At 39.2% G+C, this 18656-nt stretch overlaps 2 protein-coding genes across 2 annotated transcripts; one reads left to right on the top strand and one right to left on the bottom strand.

Moving 5' to 3' along the window:
• Positions 1-6742: 6742 nt before the first annotated feature.
• LOC101353809 (olfactory receptor 1J4-like) lies at positions 6743-7873 on the bottom strand. Its single transcript, XM_023730856.1, is given in 2 exon segments — positions 6743-6971; positions 6973-7873. Coding segments are annotated over 2 exon segments (1065 nt in total). The 5' UTR covers positions 7809-7873.
• Positions 7874-16233: 8360 nt separating this feature from the next.
• On the top strand, positions 16234-17155 carry LOC101353558 (olfactory receptor 1L8-like). The gene has a single exon (XM_004375807.2). The coding sequence runs from the start codon at positions 16234-16236 to the stop codon at positions 17152-17154; it is 921 nt and encodes a 306-aa protein (XP_004375864.1). The 3' UTR covers position 17155.
• The last annotated feature ends 1501 nt before the right edge of the window (positions 17156-18656 follow it).

Raw genomic sequence — 18656 nt, 5'->3', positions numbered from 1 at the left:
GTTGACATGTTGGGGGGTTGTTAACCAATGTCATAAAACAGTATGTGTACTGACTGTTTAATGAGAAAATATTTGTTCTGTAAGCCATCACCTGAAGTACAATAAAAAAAAGAAGGAAAGAAAGAAAGCAGTGCCGGGAGTAGAGGGCGTCCTTTGGACCAGGGTCCCTGCGCAGAGAAGCTCTTAGCCTGGGGGAACACTGAAGAGAAGAAGGCCAACAGAGAGAAAAAGCCTTCCCCCGGGGCTGATGTCCTGAATTTGGACTTTTAGCCTACTTTGACTATGAGGAAATAAACTTCTCTTCATTAAAACCATCCACTTGTGGTATTTCTGTTGTAGCAGCACTAGATGACTAAGACATGACCCAACAATTCCACTTCTATATATATATACCAAAGAGACTTGAAATCCGGGATTGAAACATGTATGCCAATGCTCATTGTAGCATTGTTCATCATAGCCCAAAGATGGAAACAACCCAAGTGTCCATCAACAGACGAATGGATAATCAAAATTACTATATACATACAATGGAATATTATTCAGCCATAAAGAGAAATGAAATTCTGATACATGCTATGACATGGATGTATTGAAAACATTATGCTGAGTGAAGAAAGTCAAACACAAAATGACAAATATTGCATGAACCCACTTATAACATATTGAGATTAGGCAAATGCCTAGAAATATAAATTTATTAGTGGCTACCAAGAGTTGGGAGGGAGAAGAAATTGGGAGTTAGGGCTATAGGGGTACTGAGTTTCTGTGTAAGGGGATGTAAAACTTTTGGAAATGGATAGTGGTGATGGTAGCCCAACATTGTGAATGTAACTAATGTCACTGAATTGTACACTTAAAAATGGTTAAAATGACAAACTTTTTTTGTGTGTGTGTATATATATATATATATATATATACACACATATATATGTTTCACCACAATAATTTTTTAATAAAACAAATAGGCTTTGTCTACAAAAACCTTGTATGAGAATATTCATAGCAGTTTTATTCATAATAGGCCAAACTGCAAACAACTCTAATGCCCATCAACTGGAAAACAGATTTTAAAAATCCACAGTAAAAAGCTTTACACTTAAAGATTTGAGTCATTTTATTGTACATAAATTTTACTTCAATTTAAAAAGAAGTTGAATGACCTGGAGATGATGAGCAAAGGATCTGGGGATGACTAGACATTGGTGTACAATATAAATTAATATCAGGGGAATGTGTACTCTACCTGAATATAAAAGGTAAAAAAAGGGATATATCTTTGGAAATTTGGGGGGATACAGAAGCAGAAATGAGAGGATGAGGGATAATGGTATCACCTCACAAAAATGATCTTCACCTCACAAAATTTTTCTTTTGTTTTGTCAATTCAATTGTCTTGAGTCCAGGATTACACTTGCATATCCTGACTGAAGGAAACTCTATTTAAATTCCATATTTCTAAAGAAATAATGAACTGAGTAGTGACTTTACCTCGTGGGCTAAACTAGGACTTACCATATATGATGTTTCATGCCCTCATGTTAGAGATAGTCCTATAATCCTTTACCTTTCTAAATCTACTCCTTCTTTCTGGAAATGGACAAAAGAGAAGCTCTGACAAACTAATTCTTCTGCATGCCCTTTTGGGCAGTGTAGCTGAACTGGAGATTTCTATCCAGAGAGGCCCAGCCTGGGTTAAGACAAAAAGAAGGAGAAAAGCTGGGGGAACTGTGGTAGATGGAAAGAGATCCAGCAAGTACCTGAGTATGAAGAAAACAGATTGCTGTTGAGGATGTACTAAATATGAAACCAGGAAAATTGGAAGTGATCAAAAATGAAATGGTTCACATAAACACCAATATCCTAGGCATTAGCGAGCTGAAATGGACTGGTATTGACCATTCTGAATCAGACAATGACATGATCTACTCTTCCAGGAATGATAAATTGAAGAGGAAGTGTGTTGTATTCATTGTTAAAAAGATCATTTCAAGATTTATCTTGACCTATATGTAAGACCAGTTAATATGACTATTATTCCAATTTACCTACCAACCACTAAGGCCAAAGATGAAGAAATTAAAGATTTTTACCAATTTCTGCACCCTTAAATTGATCAGACATGCAGTCAAGACACATTGATAATTACTGGTGATTGGAATGTGTAAATTGGAAACAAAGAAGGATTGGTAGCTGGAAAATGTGGCCTTGGTGATAGAAACAGCATTAAACATCAAATGATAGAATTTTGCAAGACCAATGATTCCTTCATTGCAAATATCTTTTTTCAACAGCATAAATGGTGACTATACACATGGACCTTGCCAGATGAGATACAAAGAAATTAAACTGACTACATATGTGAAAAGGGACCATGGAGAAGTTCAATATCATCAGTCAGAGTAAGGCTGAGGGCCGACTGCAGAACACACCATCAATTGCTTAGGGTCATACTCTTGGGGGTTCCTCCAGTCTCTGTCAGACCAGTAACTCTGGTCTTTTCTTGTGAATTTGAATTTTGTTCTACATTTTTATCCTGCTCTGACCAGTATCCTCTACTGTGATCCCTGTCAGAGCAGTAGATGGTGGTAGCCAGGCACCATCTAGTTCTTCTGGGCTCAGATCAGCGGATGCTGTGGTTCATGTAGTTCCTTAGTCCTTTGGACTAGTATTTTCCTTGTGTCTTTGGTCTTTTTCATTCTCCTTTGCTCTAGACAGGATGGGACCAATAGATGTATCTTAGATGTCCACTCACAAGCTTTTAGGACCCCAGGCACTTCTTATCAAAGATGTAGAACATTTTCTTTATGAACTATGTTATGCCAATTGACCTAGAAGTCCTCCAGACCATGGTCCCCAGCCCTCGGCCCCAGTAACTCGGTCCCTCAAGGTGTTTGGATATGTCTAGAAAGCTTCTATGACCTTGTTAATGCGTAAATTCTTTAAAAGTACATCACCAAGCCTTTATTCTAAGGCATCTCTGGGTGGACTCAACATTCCAAAGTTTCAGTTAGCAGCCAAGTGCATTAACTGTTTACACCACCAAGGGACTCCAAAGAAAAAACTAATAGGAAAGGTTACCCATAGGACTGAGTTGGGAATGGAGTGGAAAGCAGGTGGGATAAGAATAGACATTAATATATACCACATAAATCTCAATCTATTTATTGATATGAAAAACTAGGAGTTCAAACTGATATCTCCAATTTTCGTTTGACACACAGAGTTCTTTTCACTTCCCCTATGCCATATATGTTATACATTGCTTTCATATTGAGGAGTCATTCCCTTTTCCACAATATCTCTATTTATTTCTGAATCCTTGAAAACATGTTAAATAATTTCAGAAAGAAGAACCCCTACCATTGTGGATGACAAACCTATTAACTGCAATTCAATAATTTCTACAGTTTTATTTTTTTATCACAATGGTATATAGACAAAACACTGTGTTTAAGAATTACTTGGGAGAGATGGAGCCAAAATGGCAGCCTAGACAGATGCATCATGCCTTCCCTCTGCAACAAAGACCCCAAAAACTAAGTAAAAGATATAAAAATGTCAATCCTGAAACCCTAAGCATCAAATGAAGGGATAAAGAAATAGATGAAACACCAAACGGAAGAAGAAATGGAAGGAAAATAGAGAGTGAGGAGAGATATGAAGTGGAAAAGCCAAATCAAATACAAGAGATATTAAAGGAGTCCTTCAGTTAGAGAACCAACAACATCAGACAACAGCCAGAGTCTAGGACACATCAGCCAGATACCAACTTATGTAAAGAACTTTCATAAAAAAAACAAAGCTAAAAGACTTAACAGGGAAACAGAGATGTCAATATGTAAATAATGACAATGTCAAAACTACAAAAGGGAGAATAAACAGTGTAGGTATAGAACTTTCGAATGGAGAGGAAGTCAAGGTAATGTCAAGTAGTAAAAGACTAGTTTCAGCTTAGGAAGATAAGCGTAAATTTCAAGGTAACCACAAAGAAAGTTAGCAAACCTACTCATCAGAATAAAAAAGAAGAAAAACTTAAAGTCTCAGAAAACACAAAATCTATAATAATGAAAGAAAAGAAAAGAAAATCCACAAACAAAAAGGAACTCAACACAGGAAAGTAAGAGGAACAAAGAAAACATCAGCACCACAAAAAAAGGTACCACAGTATGACAACAACATACTCATACTTATCAGTAATCATGGTGAACATAAATGGCTTAAATGCACCTGTAAAGAGTCAGAGAGGGACAGAATGGATACAAAAGCAAAGCCCATCAATATCTGTCTACAAGAGACACATCTTAGACACAAGGACATGAATATATTAAAAATCAAAGGGTGGAAAAAAATGTATCAAGCAAACAGCAACCAAAAAAGGCAAGAGTGGCAATACTAATCACAGATAAAACAGACTTCAAGGCAAAATCAACCATAAAAGACAGTAAAGGGCATTATATGATGACTAAAGGGACAATCCACCAAGAAGACATGACCTTAATAAATATCTACACACCCAACAACAGGGCTCCAAGAAACATAAAACAAACTCCAACAGCACTGAAAAGAGAAACCGACAGTTCCATAATAATAGTAGGAGACTTCAACACACCACTCTCAGTAAAGGACAGAACATCTAGAAAGAAACTTAGCAAAGATACAGAAAATCTAAAGACCACAATCAACCAATTTGACCTCATAGATATATACAGAACACTCCACTCAACAGCAGCAAAGTAAATATTCTTTTCCAACGCACATGGAACATTCTCCAGAACAGAAAACATTTTAGACTAAGTAGCAACTCTCAATAAAATCCAAAGCATTGAAATAATATAAAACATCTTCTCTGATCACAGCACCATAAAAGTAGAAATCAGTAACAGGAAGAACAAGGAAAAGGAAATCAAATACATGGAAACTGAATAACCATCTTGGTTAAAAACAACCGGGTAATAGAAGAAGTCATAGAGGGAATTTAAAAAATTCCTAGAATTAAATGAGAATGAAAACACATCATACCAGAACTTTTGGGACAAAGCAAAGGCAGTGCTCAGAGGCCCCAGTGAGTCTGGATGGTATTATGCTGAATGAAATAAGTCAATCACAAAAGGACAAATATTGTGTTAGCCCACTATTATAACAACAGAAGAAAAGGTTTACACACAGAAAAAAACAATCTTTGATGGTTACTAGGGAAGAAGAGGGGTGGGGAGAGGAAACCACTAACTAGATAGTAGACAAGTGTTGACTTTGGTAAAGGGAAAGACAACACACAATATAGGGGAAGTCAGCACAACTTCACCAAGGCAAAGTCATAGAAGCTTCCCAGCCACATCCAAACACCTTGAGGGGCTGAGTTACTGGGGCTGAGGGCTGGGGACCATGGTCTTGGAGTACATCTATGTCAGTTAGCATAACATAGTTCATAAAGAAAATGTTCTACATCCCAATTTGGTGTGTTGTGTCTGTGATCTTAAAAGTTTGTGAGTTGCCATCTAAGATACATCTGTTGTTCCCAGCACATTGGGAGCAAAGGAGAATGAAAAAAAACAAAGACACAAGGAAAGTATTACTCCAAAGGACTAATGGATCACATGAACCACAGCCTCCACCGACCTGAGCCCAGAAGAACTAGATGGTGCCTGGCTACCACCATTGACCGCTCTGACAGGGATCACAATAGAGGGCCCCGGGCAGAGGAGGAGAAAAATGTAGAACAAAATTCAAATTCACAAAAAAAAAGACCAGACTTATTAGTCTGACAGAGACTGGAGGAACCCCCAAGACTATGCCCTCCAGACATCCTGCTAACTCAGAACTGAAGCCATTCCCGTAGTCTACCTTTCAGCCAAACATTAGACAGGCCTGTAAACAAACAGTAACACACGTGAGGAACATGCTTCTTAGATCAGTCAAGTATATGAAACCAAATGGACAACACCTACACAAAAGCAAAGATAAGAAAGCAGGAAGGGACAGGAAAACTGGGTGAATGAACACTGAGAAGCCAGTGTGGAAAGGGAAAGGGGGAGAGTGCTTACACATCACGGGGATTGCGGCTAATGTCACAAAACAATTTGTGCTTAAATTTTTTGAATGAGAAACTAATTTGTGCTGTAAACTTTCAACTAAAACACAATAAAAATTTTTTAAAAAGAATTACTTGGGTGAGTTTTTGTTTTTTCTCTTCATTCTAATGATGTTATTCATTTGATATATATAATTAGGTTCATTTGTTTTGTTTTATTTTGCTTTGCTTTATTGTCCACCCTTTCTGATTTGTTTATTTATTTTGGTAGACAAAAAATAACATGATTACAACTATACAAAGAACTATACCCAACTCCCCATCTTTTCCACCCCATTCTCACCCACCCCCTGTGGGTAACCAATCTCTTTAGTTTACAGTTTATTTGTCCTGTTTTGGGGTTTTGGGGTTGGTTGTTTATTTCCTAAAATAAGCAGACACATATATATTTTCAGCTGAAGCATCTTGGTTCTTCTCCATGTGGTCTCTTATCTTCTAGGAAGCTATCATGGGCTTGTTCACATGGTGGTCTCAAGGTTCTAAAAGCAGTAAGAACAGAGTATGCTTAGGCTTGGAATTCTTGAAATAGCACTATTATAACTAATTTATAAGTCAAAGCAAGTCATAAGACCTGCCTAGGTTCAAGGAGTGGGTAAGTACACTCCACACTTGAAAGGAGAGGATACAATCTATCACAGTCACTGACACAACTTAACAAGGAGGCATCACTGGAAGCATCACAAGGAGAATCAAAAACATGAATGGGTAACTGTCACTTGGTAAAAATAATCCCCCTCTAGAAAGCATCCCCAGAGCCAATTTCATGTCTCTGTTCCTCAGGTTGTAGATGAAGGGGTTCAGCATAGGGGTCACTACTGTATACATAACTGAAGCAATTATGTCCTTGATTTGGGAATTGTTTGATGAAGGAAAGAATAATTGCAAGAGTCCCATAATACGGAAACACCACAAAGAGTTGGCAGCCACAGGTGCACAAGGCTTTGCAGATCCTCTTCATGGAGGGGACCTTCAGGATGGTGGCCCCAATGCTGACATAAGAGCCCAAAATAGCACTTAATAGTAGGAGGACAAGTACTGCTCCCTCAGTGAAGATAACTAGCTCCTTGAGGTAGATGGCTAAGCAGGTCGGCTTAAGGAGGGCAGTAAGGTCACAGAAGAAGTAGGGGATGGTGTTGTCAGCACAGAAGGACAAGCGGGACAGGAGAAGGGTGTGTAACAGGGCATGGACACAAGAGAAGAACTGGGACCCAACCACCAATAAGATGCACAGCTCCTCCCTCATGATGGTGGTGTAGTGCAGTGGGTGACAGATGGCCACAAACCTGTCATATGCTATCACTATGAGAAGTAAATTGTTAAGACAAACAAAAAAAGTGAAAAAATACATCTGTGAAATGCAGTCTACATAGGGGATGGACTGATCTTGAGTATGCATGTTTATCAACATCTTTGGGATGGTGACAGATGAGAAAGAGACATCAGAAAAGGCCACGTGGCTGAGGAAGAAGTACATAGGGGTGTGGAGGCGAGAGTCTAGCCTGATGAGCAAGATGATGAGCAGGTTCCCCTTCACCATGGTGAGGTACATGCCCAGGAACAGGGCAAAAAACATGCCCTGCTGCTCTGGCTGGATGGGGAGCCCCAGGAGGAGGAATTCAGACACACTGCTCTGGTTCTCAGGTCTCATACTGCTCTTCTCTCTGCTGGGAATAAGGGGAGTACGAAGTGTCAGGGACTGAGATATGGCAGTTAGCATCACCGGGTACACTGGCGTATTACAGCCATGTTCTTTTTTCCTGAAGACTGTGTCAAAATTGAGAAGAATCTGCACATTTTGTTGTGGGAATCTTCAGTCTGCCCCCATTCTGCCTATCACCAATGGCAAACAAGATTTCCTTCAAAGGAAACCAGTGTAAATTTATTCATTTATTCAACCATGTTCCAGATACTATTGTTGGTACTGGGAATAGAACAGGAAATAAAATATCCAAGCCCCTTCCCTCTTGGAGGTCACATGGTATGAACATCTGATAAAGTACTGAGCAAGAGCTACAGCTTTGCAGCCAGGAGGCTTGAGTTGGATTCCTACTTCAATGATTTACTAGCTGGGTAACCTTAGACAACTTTCTGTATGTACCTCAGTTTTGTCCCCTATAGTGAAAAAATAATATTACCTACTTTGGGGGCTTTTGAAGGATTAAATGAGTTAACACATGTAATGAGCTTAGAACGTGTCTTGGAGTAGTTAAGTACTCAACAATGTGAACTGTTAATATTAGCAGGATTAGTTCAACAGATAAATTGGGCATCAAACTCCAAGAATACAATAGTACAGAAAAGTGAGATGGGCATCAGACAAGACCTAGTTGCAGGTCTAAAAAGCTTTAACTTCCTGGGCTTTTATACTCCCTGTCAAACCGCAGAAGCACAGACCCTGGACCGTGGGGATTATTTCCTTGATGGCAGCGATCTTCTCATCATTATTTTTTCGCTTCACCCAACACGGCTATTTCTCCCTCATTGTCTGTCTGTCTCTCTCTCTCTTGCTCTCTTTCCATTTATCTACAGTCTTCCAAACCAGATTCCCTATCTCCAGTCCTTCAAGCCAGTTTATAAGTGATACAATCTGAGCACACATATGCAGAGAGGGACCTGAGAATTTTCCAAGGGCCTTACCAGAAGTCTAAGAACTTGCTGGTGCTGTAGGATTTGGGATGTCTTTTAGAATTCACAGTCTTCTGATTAGCTATGAAATTGTCAAAACAAACAAAAAGTATGAGAAAATACATCTGTGAAATACATAAGAGATGGACTGAGATCTTGAGTATTCATGTTTATCAACATCTTTGGGATGGTGACAGATGACAAAGAGACATCAGAAGAGGCAGTTGGTTAGTAATTGGCCCAAGGTCACAAAGATAATAACTGATGGAGTCAATGATTCCAATCAATGTCAATATGATCAGAAACTACTTTTCACCATTCCACTGGTCCTGTCCTTCATTCACTAGGCAGAAAACCCTAGACTTTGTATGGAATTATTTCAGGACTTGGTTATTAGCCAACATGCATACATGCAAAGACCTATAAACAACCTAAATGGCCACCAACAAAGGAATGGATAAGTGAATAAAGATTCAATACTTCTATAGACTGGAATAATATGCAGTAGTTATAAATAATAAGGTAGATCTCTATCACTAACCTGAGAAGTCATTATGGATGACTAACAAGTTATAAAATAAAATGTTTAAGAATAAATACATTAGGGTAAAAAAATTACATAGGTGAATGTACATGTGTGTATTATAAATAGGTGAGAATATATATATAATCTCCAGAAAGAAAACCTCCCATTAAAAACGATTAATTCTTGGATGTGAGAATGGAATAAGGAAGAAGATAATAATTGCATTTTTACTTTATATGCATCTATAATATTTGTATTTGTTAAAAGGAGGCATGTATTGTTTGTAGACTAAAACCGCCAATCATTAAGAAAAACATACAAACGATCTGTGGATCATTGCCGTTGAATTTTGTCTAAACAGCAATAATATCATTTTGTAATAGGGAAGAGATGACCTGAAAAAGGTCAGACACCCAAAAAGAGTTTCAATTCAATGTCCAAAGTCTTACTCTGGAGAAGGACCAGATAAGAGCCATGCCATAGGTGAAGGGACGTAGTCATAGGTCCGTAGCCAGCCTCTTGTACTCAGTCCTGGGGAAAATTAAAAAGATCAGGGTCTGCTCTTCCGAAGCCAAAGTGGTAGTAGCAATAAAAGACCTCTATATGTTGTGTGGAGTCCCTGGGTGGTGCAAACAGTTAACGTGCTTGGCTGTTAACTGAAAGGTTGGTGGTTTGAGTTCATCCAGAGGCACTTGAAAGAAAGGCCTGATGACCGATTTCCAAAAAAATCACCCATTGAAAACCCTATGGATCACAGTTATACTCCGACACACATGATGTTGCCATGAGTTGGAGTCAGCTCAACAGCAACTGGGTTTTTTTAAATAGATTGTAAGGGAGAGAGCTTGTTTACAAAAATGAAAGACTTAGATTAACCTAAAAGTTCTCATTGAAAATTATGATCCATTCATTTACTCAACAAATACTTGTGGAATGCTTACTCTGTGCCACTCTTGTATACACCTGGGGATGGACCAGCTGCTAAAACTGCTTTTTTTGAAGATAACATGCTAGCAGAGAGATACAGACACTAAACAACGGACAAAATAAATAGGTAAACTATATAATAGGATAAAAGGAGGTAAGTGCTACAAAAAATGTAGAACAAGGTATGGAAGATCAGAAGTACTGGGGGTAGAATGGGAATACAATTTTAGATAGAGCAATCAGAGAAGACCTTCTTGAATGCAAGACATTTAACAATATTTGAATGTGGTGAGAAAGTTAGTCATTGGAATATCAGGGAGAAGAGCTTTCCAGTCCAATGGAACAACCAGTACAAAGACCTTAAAGTAGGGATACACCTGGCAAATTCCTGGAGCAACAAGGAGGCCAATGTGGCCAGAAAAGAATCAGAGGAAGGGTAATTAGAGATGAATACAGAGGATAAAGGAGAACGAGATCACATAGGACCTTTTGGGCCATTGTAATATCTTGGCTTTTACTGAAAAATTGGGGATCCATTAGATGGTTTTGAGTAGAGTATTGACATGGTTAGAATTTAAGTTTTAAAAGGACTACTTTGGCTGCTATATTGAGAATATTCTAGGGTGACAAAGAGATAGAAGCAGGGAGACAAGTTTAGGAAGCTAACGCAGGATTTCAGGCAAGAGACTATGCTGGTAAAGACCAAGGTGGTAAAAGTAGAGGCAATGAGAAGTGGTCAAATTCTGGATGTATTTTGAGGAAGACTCAATGGAATTTCCTGATTGATTAAATGTGGAATGTGAGGGAAAAAGAACAGACAAGTATGTTTCCAATGTCTTCAGTTTATGCAACTAGAAGGATGTAGTTCCTGCCAACTGAGAGAAAGAATGCTGCAGATGGAGGAGGTTTTGGGGGAAAGATCAGAAGTTCAGTGTAAACATGTTAAGTTTAACACGTCAATGAATACAATGAGGTAGCAATATTGAGTATGCAATTGCACACAAGAATTAGGAGAAAGATCGGAACCAAAGACAGAAATATAGGAGTTTATCAATACATGGAACCCCGGTGGCATAGTAGTTAAAAGTTCTGCTACTAACCAAAAGGTCGGTAGTTTGAATCCACCAGCCACTCCTTGGAAACCCTATGGGACAGTTCTGCTCTGTCCTATAGGGTCACTATGAGTTGGAATTGATTCAAAGGCAATGGGTTTGGTTTTTGTTTTGTTTTTTTTTGTTTTATCAACATATAGGTAGCCGTTAAAGCCATGAGATTAGATGAGATCACATAATAGGCATTCAATAAATATTTGCAGAAGAATGAATAGAAAGGAGGGCCACGTAAATAGTAAATGGAGGAGCCAGGACTCAAATCAAGGACTTTTGGTCTCTGTAGTACATACTTTTAATGAAAAAATTAAAATAAAAAGTTAAACTCAAGACTAAGGAAAAAAGACACATGTATTGTGTGAGGCAGTGGTTTACATTGCAGACAACAGCAGATTGTGTTTGTATTTACTATGAGACATTGTGGATGATGTTCACCATAATATGTAATGGTCTGTATATAAAAATCAAATAGAAATTTTCTCTCTGGCTCCAGTGCCAGGAATAGTTGTTATTTTCTTTTTTTGGATGAAGAAATTGAGACCTATAGAAGTTAATTTGTTCAAAGCTACGAGTAAATGACAAGACCAGCATTCTAACATCTCCTTTCCTCAACACTAGCCCTCAGAACACTGCTCTGAGCATAAACTCTGAAAATACATACTTTTTTTCTAATATAACTCTATATGTATATCACTGTATACACACACACACACACATATATATAATCTTTGCCTGATCCTGTGCTTTGAACACACATGAACTATCAACTTTATCCCACAAACAGAAATCTAATCTACATCCCTCCCCAGACACTGGAACACACATCCACACCTTTAACCTACTGAATCCCCTGAAAACCATGACCTTCCCTCCTATATTGATTTATGACCTACCCAATTTCAGAATATATCTCTATCCACATCTAAATCCCCAAACATAAAAACATTCACCCACATAAACTTCCATCCACTCTCAATGACCCATTGTGGGGGAAACTGAACAATGCCCTTGAGATGTTGCGGTGAGGTTAAGAGGCACTAAGAACAGTCCCAACATCTAGATGGGAAGCCTCAGAGGTCCCATGTCCCCTTGGAGTCAGCTCTGCTAGCTTTAATGCCCACTTTTTTCTCCACTTGGTGAGCTCACAGACCAAACTCCCTGGAGGAGTTAGCACACCACAACTCCCTCAGCCCATGGAAGGTCCCAGAGGCCAGGAGAGCAGAACTCAAACCTACGAGAAGCTGAGAGGGCTTCCACAACCAAGAGAGTCCCTGCACATGAGTCAGAGCATCTCTACTTTCTGAGATGTGGAGGTAGGAAAAACAGGATCATGGTGGGGCCTGAGTTTAGGAAAGAGATAGGAATTTGAACTAGAGCAAAGAAGTGTATTATTTTTCTAAAGCAATGTATTAATTCCTCCTTTCCTACTCCTCTCCTTGCTGATCAGTCCTGAAGTTGAAGGGAGAAACATGAGGAAACTGAGTTAATACTGAGAAATAGACTTGTAACTAATTAGCAGATGTGCTCCAGAAGAAACAGCAGCTGCTGGAGAAACTGGAAATGAAAAAAGAGCTTCTGGATATGGAGGTGAGCTTCAGTAAGCTAGTCAGTTACCCACTTGATAATTTCAACCTGACTTGGCACTTACTCTTCCCTTCTTGATAGTTTTAAGTATACCATGGATTAAGAACCCATAGAGTCCAGTCGGGAGTCCCTGGGTGACGCAAGCTTTTAAGAGCTCTGCTACTAGCCGAAAGGTTGAAATTCCAATCCACCCAGAGACACCTTGGAAGAAAGGCCTGGTGGTCTACTTTCGAAAAATCACAACCATTGACACCCTTGTGGAGCACAGTTCTACTCTGAAACGCATGGGGTCTCCATGGGCTTGATGGCAACTGGTTTTACTGGTTCAGTTAGAGTCCGAATGAAATCTCCATCTGGCTTTTGGTTTTAGGTCCAACCAGCTTGACCTCTAGACCAGAAATTGTTCTGGAGGAAACAAACCTCATCAGTAGAAAAGGAAAAAAATATATATTCTATTTCCAGGCTCTCCACTCACCCTGTGCTTTTACAACTTTTCTCCCTGATTCTCATATCCAAAACCTCCTTCCTTTTTGCTAGTCATCAGTGCAGCTGGCCTCTCATTTGTGACCTGGAGCTCCCAACCTCACTTAACTAACCCAAATCCCCACTAATTTTATCTATTCTGCATTATCCAAACAACCCTTTCACAATCAGCTTATTTTTGAATACTGATCTGTTTTTGACAGACTGCTTTTCAGACATGATGTCTCACTCTTTATAAAGCACCAGGGACTTGGCTTGTGAGCAGGTGATGGAGGACAAATCAAACCCCCATCTTCTACCTTAAGTCCAGGACATTGTCCACCGCACTGCCTCAGCTCCACACACTAGACATACCCCAGCCATGCACGGTCAATTTTTTCCACCTGATTGTTGCCAGTAAATGAGGGACATTCAAAATTTCAAAGTCCATCTTTCACACAACACAGAGGAATAGGTGACTTCAACTTTAAGGATTGATTCTTAACATGGTAGAAAAAAACTTGTTATTCAAGGGGGAAAAATAAGTTCACGTGGAAAACTATCAGAGAAGTGCCTGAGCATGATTGTGACAGACAAATATAATTGTATCTTTACCAAAACATGAGGAGGTGTGGGCTTCAGAGTGAGTCAACTCAAGGTTCATATTCTGGTTGCTTTTCACCTTCTCAGTGACCTTACGCAAATCACTTCACCTCTCTAAGCCTCAGTCTCCTAATACGTAACATGGCAGTAACAGAACATGTCTTATAACCCTTCATGAGGTTTAGTGAGGCGCTTAGCATTGCCTTAGAGTAAGGTTTCAGTAAATATTGCTTATTATTGTTATTAACCTTGATAATTGATTCACTAAAATCATTCAACAAATATTCCTTCTATAAAATCTTGAAAAGTCATGAAAGTAGTCTGACAATCAGGCTGTGAGGGATATAACTTTTAAAAATATGTGAATTAATTAATTTTGAGAACATCCAGGAAGAGCAGATAAGGAAAGATGACAATGGAGTTGATGGTGATCAACAATTCTGAGTGTTACAACATGCCTGCCTCTCTTCTAAGTACTGTACTTTAAATGCATTGTCTCATTAAATCCTCGTGATAGGATATTACTGTACAATTTTATATATGAGAAAACTGAGACTTAAAGATGTTTAATAACTTGCAAATAAATGTATGCATTTAATTTTTAAATCAATGAACATATAATGGCCAGTGTTTTAAAATATGTGAAAATTCAATGAAATTGGCCGATTCACAATGTGTGACGGAGTATGCTGACTCTAAAGAAAAACACTTAGCTAATATAATAAGTATTTTCACTGTTAAGATTTTTAAGGTAGCCAAGAATGTCTAAACACCTAGTATCATAAAATATTTGAAAATTCCTATGTAGTATGTACATTATTCACAAGGTATGAAAGAATATGCTGACTCTAAGAAATTGATTTAAAACACTGATATAAGAATCCTTATTACAGAGATTTTTATGGTAGCAAGGAATGGAGGCCACTTTGATGTCCATCACTAAGTATATTGGTTTCCTAGGTCTGCCATAAAGATGTTTCATAAACTGGGTGGCTTTAAACAAAAGGAATTTATTCTCTTACAGTTCTGGAGGCCAGAATTCTGAAATCAAGATGTCAGCAGGGCCAAGTTCCTCCAAAGACTCTAAGGAGAATCCTTTCTTGCCTCTTCCAGCTCTTGGTGGCTCCTGACATTCCTTGGCTTATGACAGCATCACTCAAATCTCTGCCACCATCTTTACATGCCTTCTTCCCTCCTGTTGTCTGTCTCTGTGTCCTCTCCTCTTCTTATAAGGACACTGGTCATTGGATCTAGGGCCCACCCTAAATCCAGGATGATTTCCTCTTGAGATTCTTAACTAATTACCTCTGCAAAGACCCTATTTCCAAATAAGGTCACATTCTGAGGTTCTGGATGGACATGAATTTTGCAGGCACACTATTGAATCCACTATACCAGGTAACTGAATGTAACCGAAAAAAATATATATGTGCAAAAAAAATACATGTTTCTCATAGGTATTTTTGGATAAATATATGAAAGATGATTAGAAGAACATAAATCGAATACTCAGCATTGGGTAGTCATCCTGTATATATGTGAGTTAACATAGGGGATTAAAGAGGGGAACACAACTTACTAAAAAGGAGACATTGTGCAGATTGATAATGATAGCATGCAATGAGCTGAGGAGAATGAATCTCTCATTCTGTGCTCTGGGGGCATGGAAAAATCGCTTTATAAACAGGATTCAACATTCCTCTTAGGTTTACCCTGTTGTTTATGTTTGTATATGTTCTTATTTTTTTTCCAGAGAGATAAACTTCAGTGTGATAATACTGAATTTACATTGATTGAGAAGTGTCCTACAATCTTCTTATCTATATCCCCACCCCAGTCCCTATCAATCTCCATTCCTCTATACTCTTTATTTTGTCCATAAAATTGATCCCTACCTGATATAATAATATATATTTTATGTGTTTGTGGTCTATCTCCCCAACTATATCATAAACTCCACAAAGGAAGGGATTTCCCTACTGAATTTTTATGTCCCCACAGGAGAGCTGTGCTTTTCACAGAAAAGGAACTGATGAAACTAAATGAGAGATTTCCACCTCTAGTGGTTTCTAAAGTAAAACTCTTTTTCTGTTGCTCCACCTTTCAACACAAGGCCCTCATGATGCTTATGGATTTTGGAAGGGAGGAACTCACCGAGGACTGTGAGGTTGACAAGTTGTCCCTCCATAGGGGTTAATTGTGATCACATGGAGGAAACAAAGACTTGCTGGATTCTTATGATATGGGTTATGGAATCAGAGAGTATTAAATAAAAATACCTCTTATACATAACTGAGTCCAAGTCAATGGAAAGAGTCAACCAAACCAGCACTGTCTCCGAGTTCATCCTCCTGGGACTGTCCTCACAGCCTGAGGACCAGAAGCCACTCTTTGTCCTCTTCCTCACCATGTACCTCATCATCATAATGGGGAACCTGCTCATCATTCTGGCCATCCACTCTGACTCCCAGCTCCAGACCCCCATGTATTTCTTCTTGAGTTTCCTGTCTTTCACTGACATTTGCTTCACAACAGCCATTGTTCCCAAGATGCTGGTGAACTTCTTGTCTGAGAAAAAGACCATCTCTTATGCTGGGTGTCTGACACAGATGTATTTTTTCTATGCTTTGGGCAGCACCGACGGTTGCATCTTGGCAGCTATGGCCTTTGACCGCTATGTGGCCATCTGTGATCCCTTCCACTATGTCACCACCATGAGTCACCACTGTTGTGTCCTGCTGCTGGCCTTCTCCTGTTCCATCTCTCACCTCCATTCATTCCTGCACATTCTCCTGCTGAATCTTCTCACCTTTTGTGACTCCAACATTATCCACCACTTTCTCTGTGATATCAACCCTTTGCTGAAATTGTCCTGCACCTCCACATTTGTTAATGAAATTGTGATAAAGACAGAAGGACTGGTTATTTTGGTGACTCCGTTTTTATGCATTTCTTTCTCTTATATTAGAATCCTCACCACAATTATCCACATTCCCTCAGCTGCAGGAAAACACAAAGCTTTCTCCACCTGTGGTTCTCACCTTACTGTGGTAACCCTCTTTTATGGAAGCATCTTCTATGTCTATTTACAGCCCTTGTCCAGCTACACTGTCAGGGACCAAGTGGCAACAATTGTTCACACAGTTTTATCCTCCATGCTAAACCCTTTTATCTACAGCCTGAGAAACAAAGACCTGAAACGGGGCCTAAAGAAGCTGATAGAGTAGATCCTAGCCAGCTCCCTCTTGACAAACTCAGGAGTGGGATCTGCTTCACTTGGATCTGATTGCTACTGATCCATGGTGTACATGTCCACCTGTTGGAGATTAGGATGTTTAATCCATGTGAAGCAAGACTGTCATGGGCACTTATAACCATTTTTCATGGCCCAGAAATTGGCCCTGCATCTGCTAAAATTTTAATATTCTTCCTCGCTTCTCCTCTTTCTCTTCTTCCAAATACTGCTATAAACTAATCCTTTTTCCACAAATATTTCCTGAACAAATTTCTCTGTCTATTAAGACTGATCCTTTAAAATTCTTCACATTTCAGTATATTGATGAAAACGATTACTCAATTTGTAGCTATTTGAGTGTCTTTTCAAGCATTTGAATGGAGAAAGAGTGGAGGGAGGAAAAAAAGGGGAGGAGAAGGGGGTAGGAAGAGGATGAGAGAGAGAACTAGTTTATGTCTCTCTCAGAGCCCTAGATATGTCCCTGGCAGGAGGCAGTGTCTCTTTCCCATCAGCTTGGGTAGGAGCATGTCTCCTTCCTCTGTGTCTTAGTTCTCTAGTGCTGCTATAACAGAAATAACACAAGTGGATGACTTTAACAAAGAAGTTTATTCTCTCATAGTCCAGTAGGCTAGAAGTCCGAACTTAGGGCACCGGCTTCAGGGGAAGGCTTTCTCTTTTCTGTTGGCTCTGGAGGAAGGTCCTTGTCGTCAGTCTTCACTTGGTCTGGGAGCTTCTCTGCGCAGCCACCTCAGATCCAAAGGACCGCTTTCTTGGTGGTATGAGGTTCCCATGTCTCTCTGCTTGCTTCTCTCTTTTGTATCTCAAAAGAGATTGGCTTAAGACACTATCTAATCTTGTAGATCTCATCAATATAACTGCCACTAATCCATCTTATTCTATCATAGTGATAGAATATACAGCACATAGGGAAATCACATCAGATGGCAAAGTGGTACACAATCATACAGTACTGAGAATCATGACCTAGCCAAGTTGACAGATGTTTTAGGGGGACACAATTCAATCCATGACAGTCGGTATCACCCATTGTATCTTGTTCTGGGCCTTGTAGCAAGCAACAGCTCAACAGTAAATCCCAATGAGCTAAGTGATTTAGTAATTCAGCTCTCAGTTATCCAGATGACTTCTGTATCTCTTCTCTGGTTATCTGGTATTTGTTCCTCATAGGCAATTTTTTACTTCTCCAGAATTTCCTTTTAAAAACAGATTTCTATGGAGTTGTCTTTGCTCTAACCATAACAATTCCTCAGCCCACTGTTTTCCAAGTAAGATATGTTATGCGTACTTAAATTTATACCCAGTGCCTTAAAGTCAGGTAGCTAGAATTTAAAGGGGAACAATATTTGAAGGGAAACAATTCCTGGTTCAGAACTGTAAGGAGAAATCAGTCGGCAACAGAGTCACCTGAAGACCCAGCTGACTTTTCTGGGAAGTAAAGTATGCTAGGCACTAGAGGCAGGAACTCTGGTATGA

This window comes from Trichechus manatus, unplaced genomic scaffold (assembly GCF_000243295.1).
Source record: "Trichechus manatus latirostris isolate Lorelei unplaced genomic scaffold, TriManLat1.0 scaffold00038, whole genome shotgun sequence".
Lineage (NCBI taxonomy): Eukaryota > Metazoa > Chordata > Mammalia > Sirenia > Trichechidae > Trichechus > Trichechus manatus.
Note: the sequence above shows the minus strand (reverse complement) of the source record. Positions and strands in the feature narration are given on the sequence as shown.

What these genes read in the sequence shown, in the direction of transcription:
- LOC101353558 (XM_004375807.2), top strand. Translation starts at nt 16,234, where the DNA reads ATGGAAAGAGTCAACCAAACCAGCACTGTCTCCGAGTTCATCCTCCTG.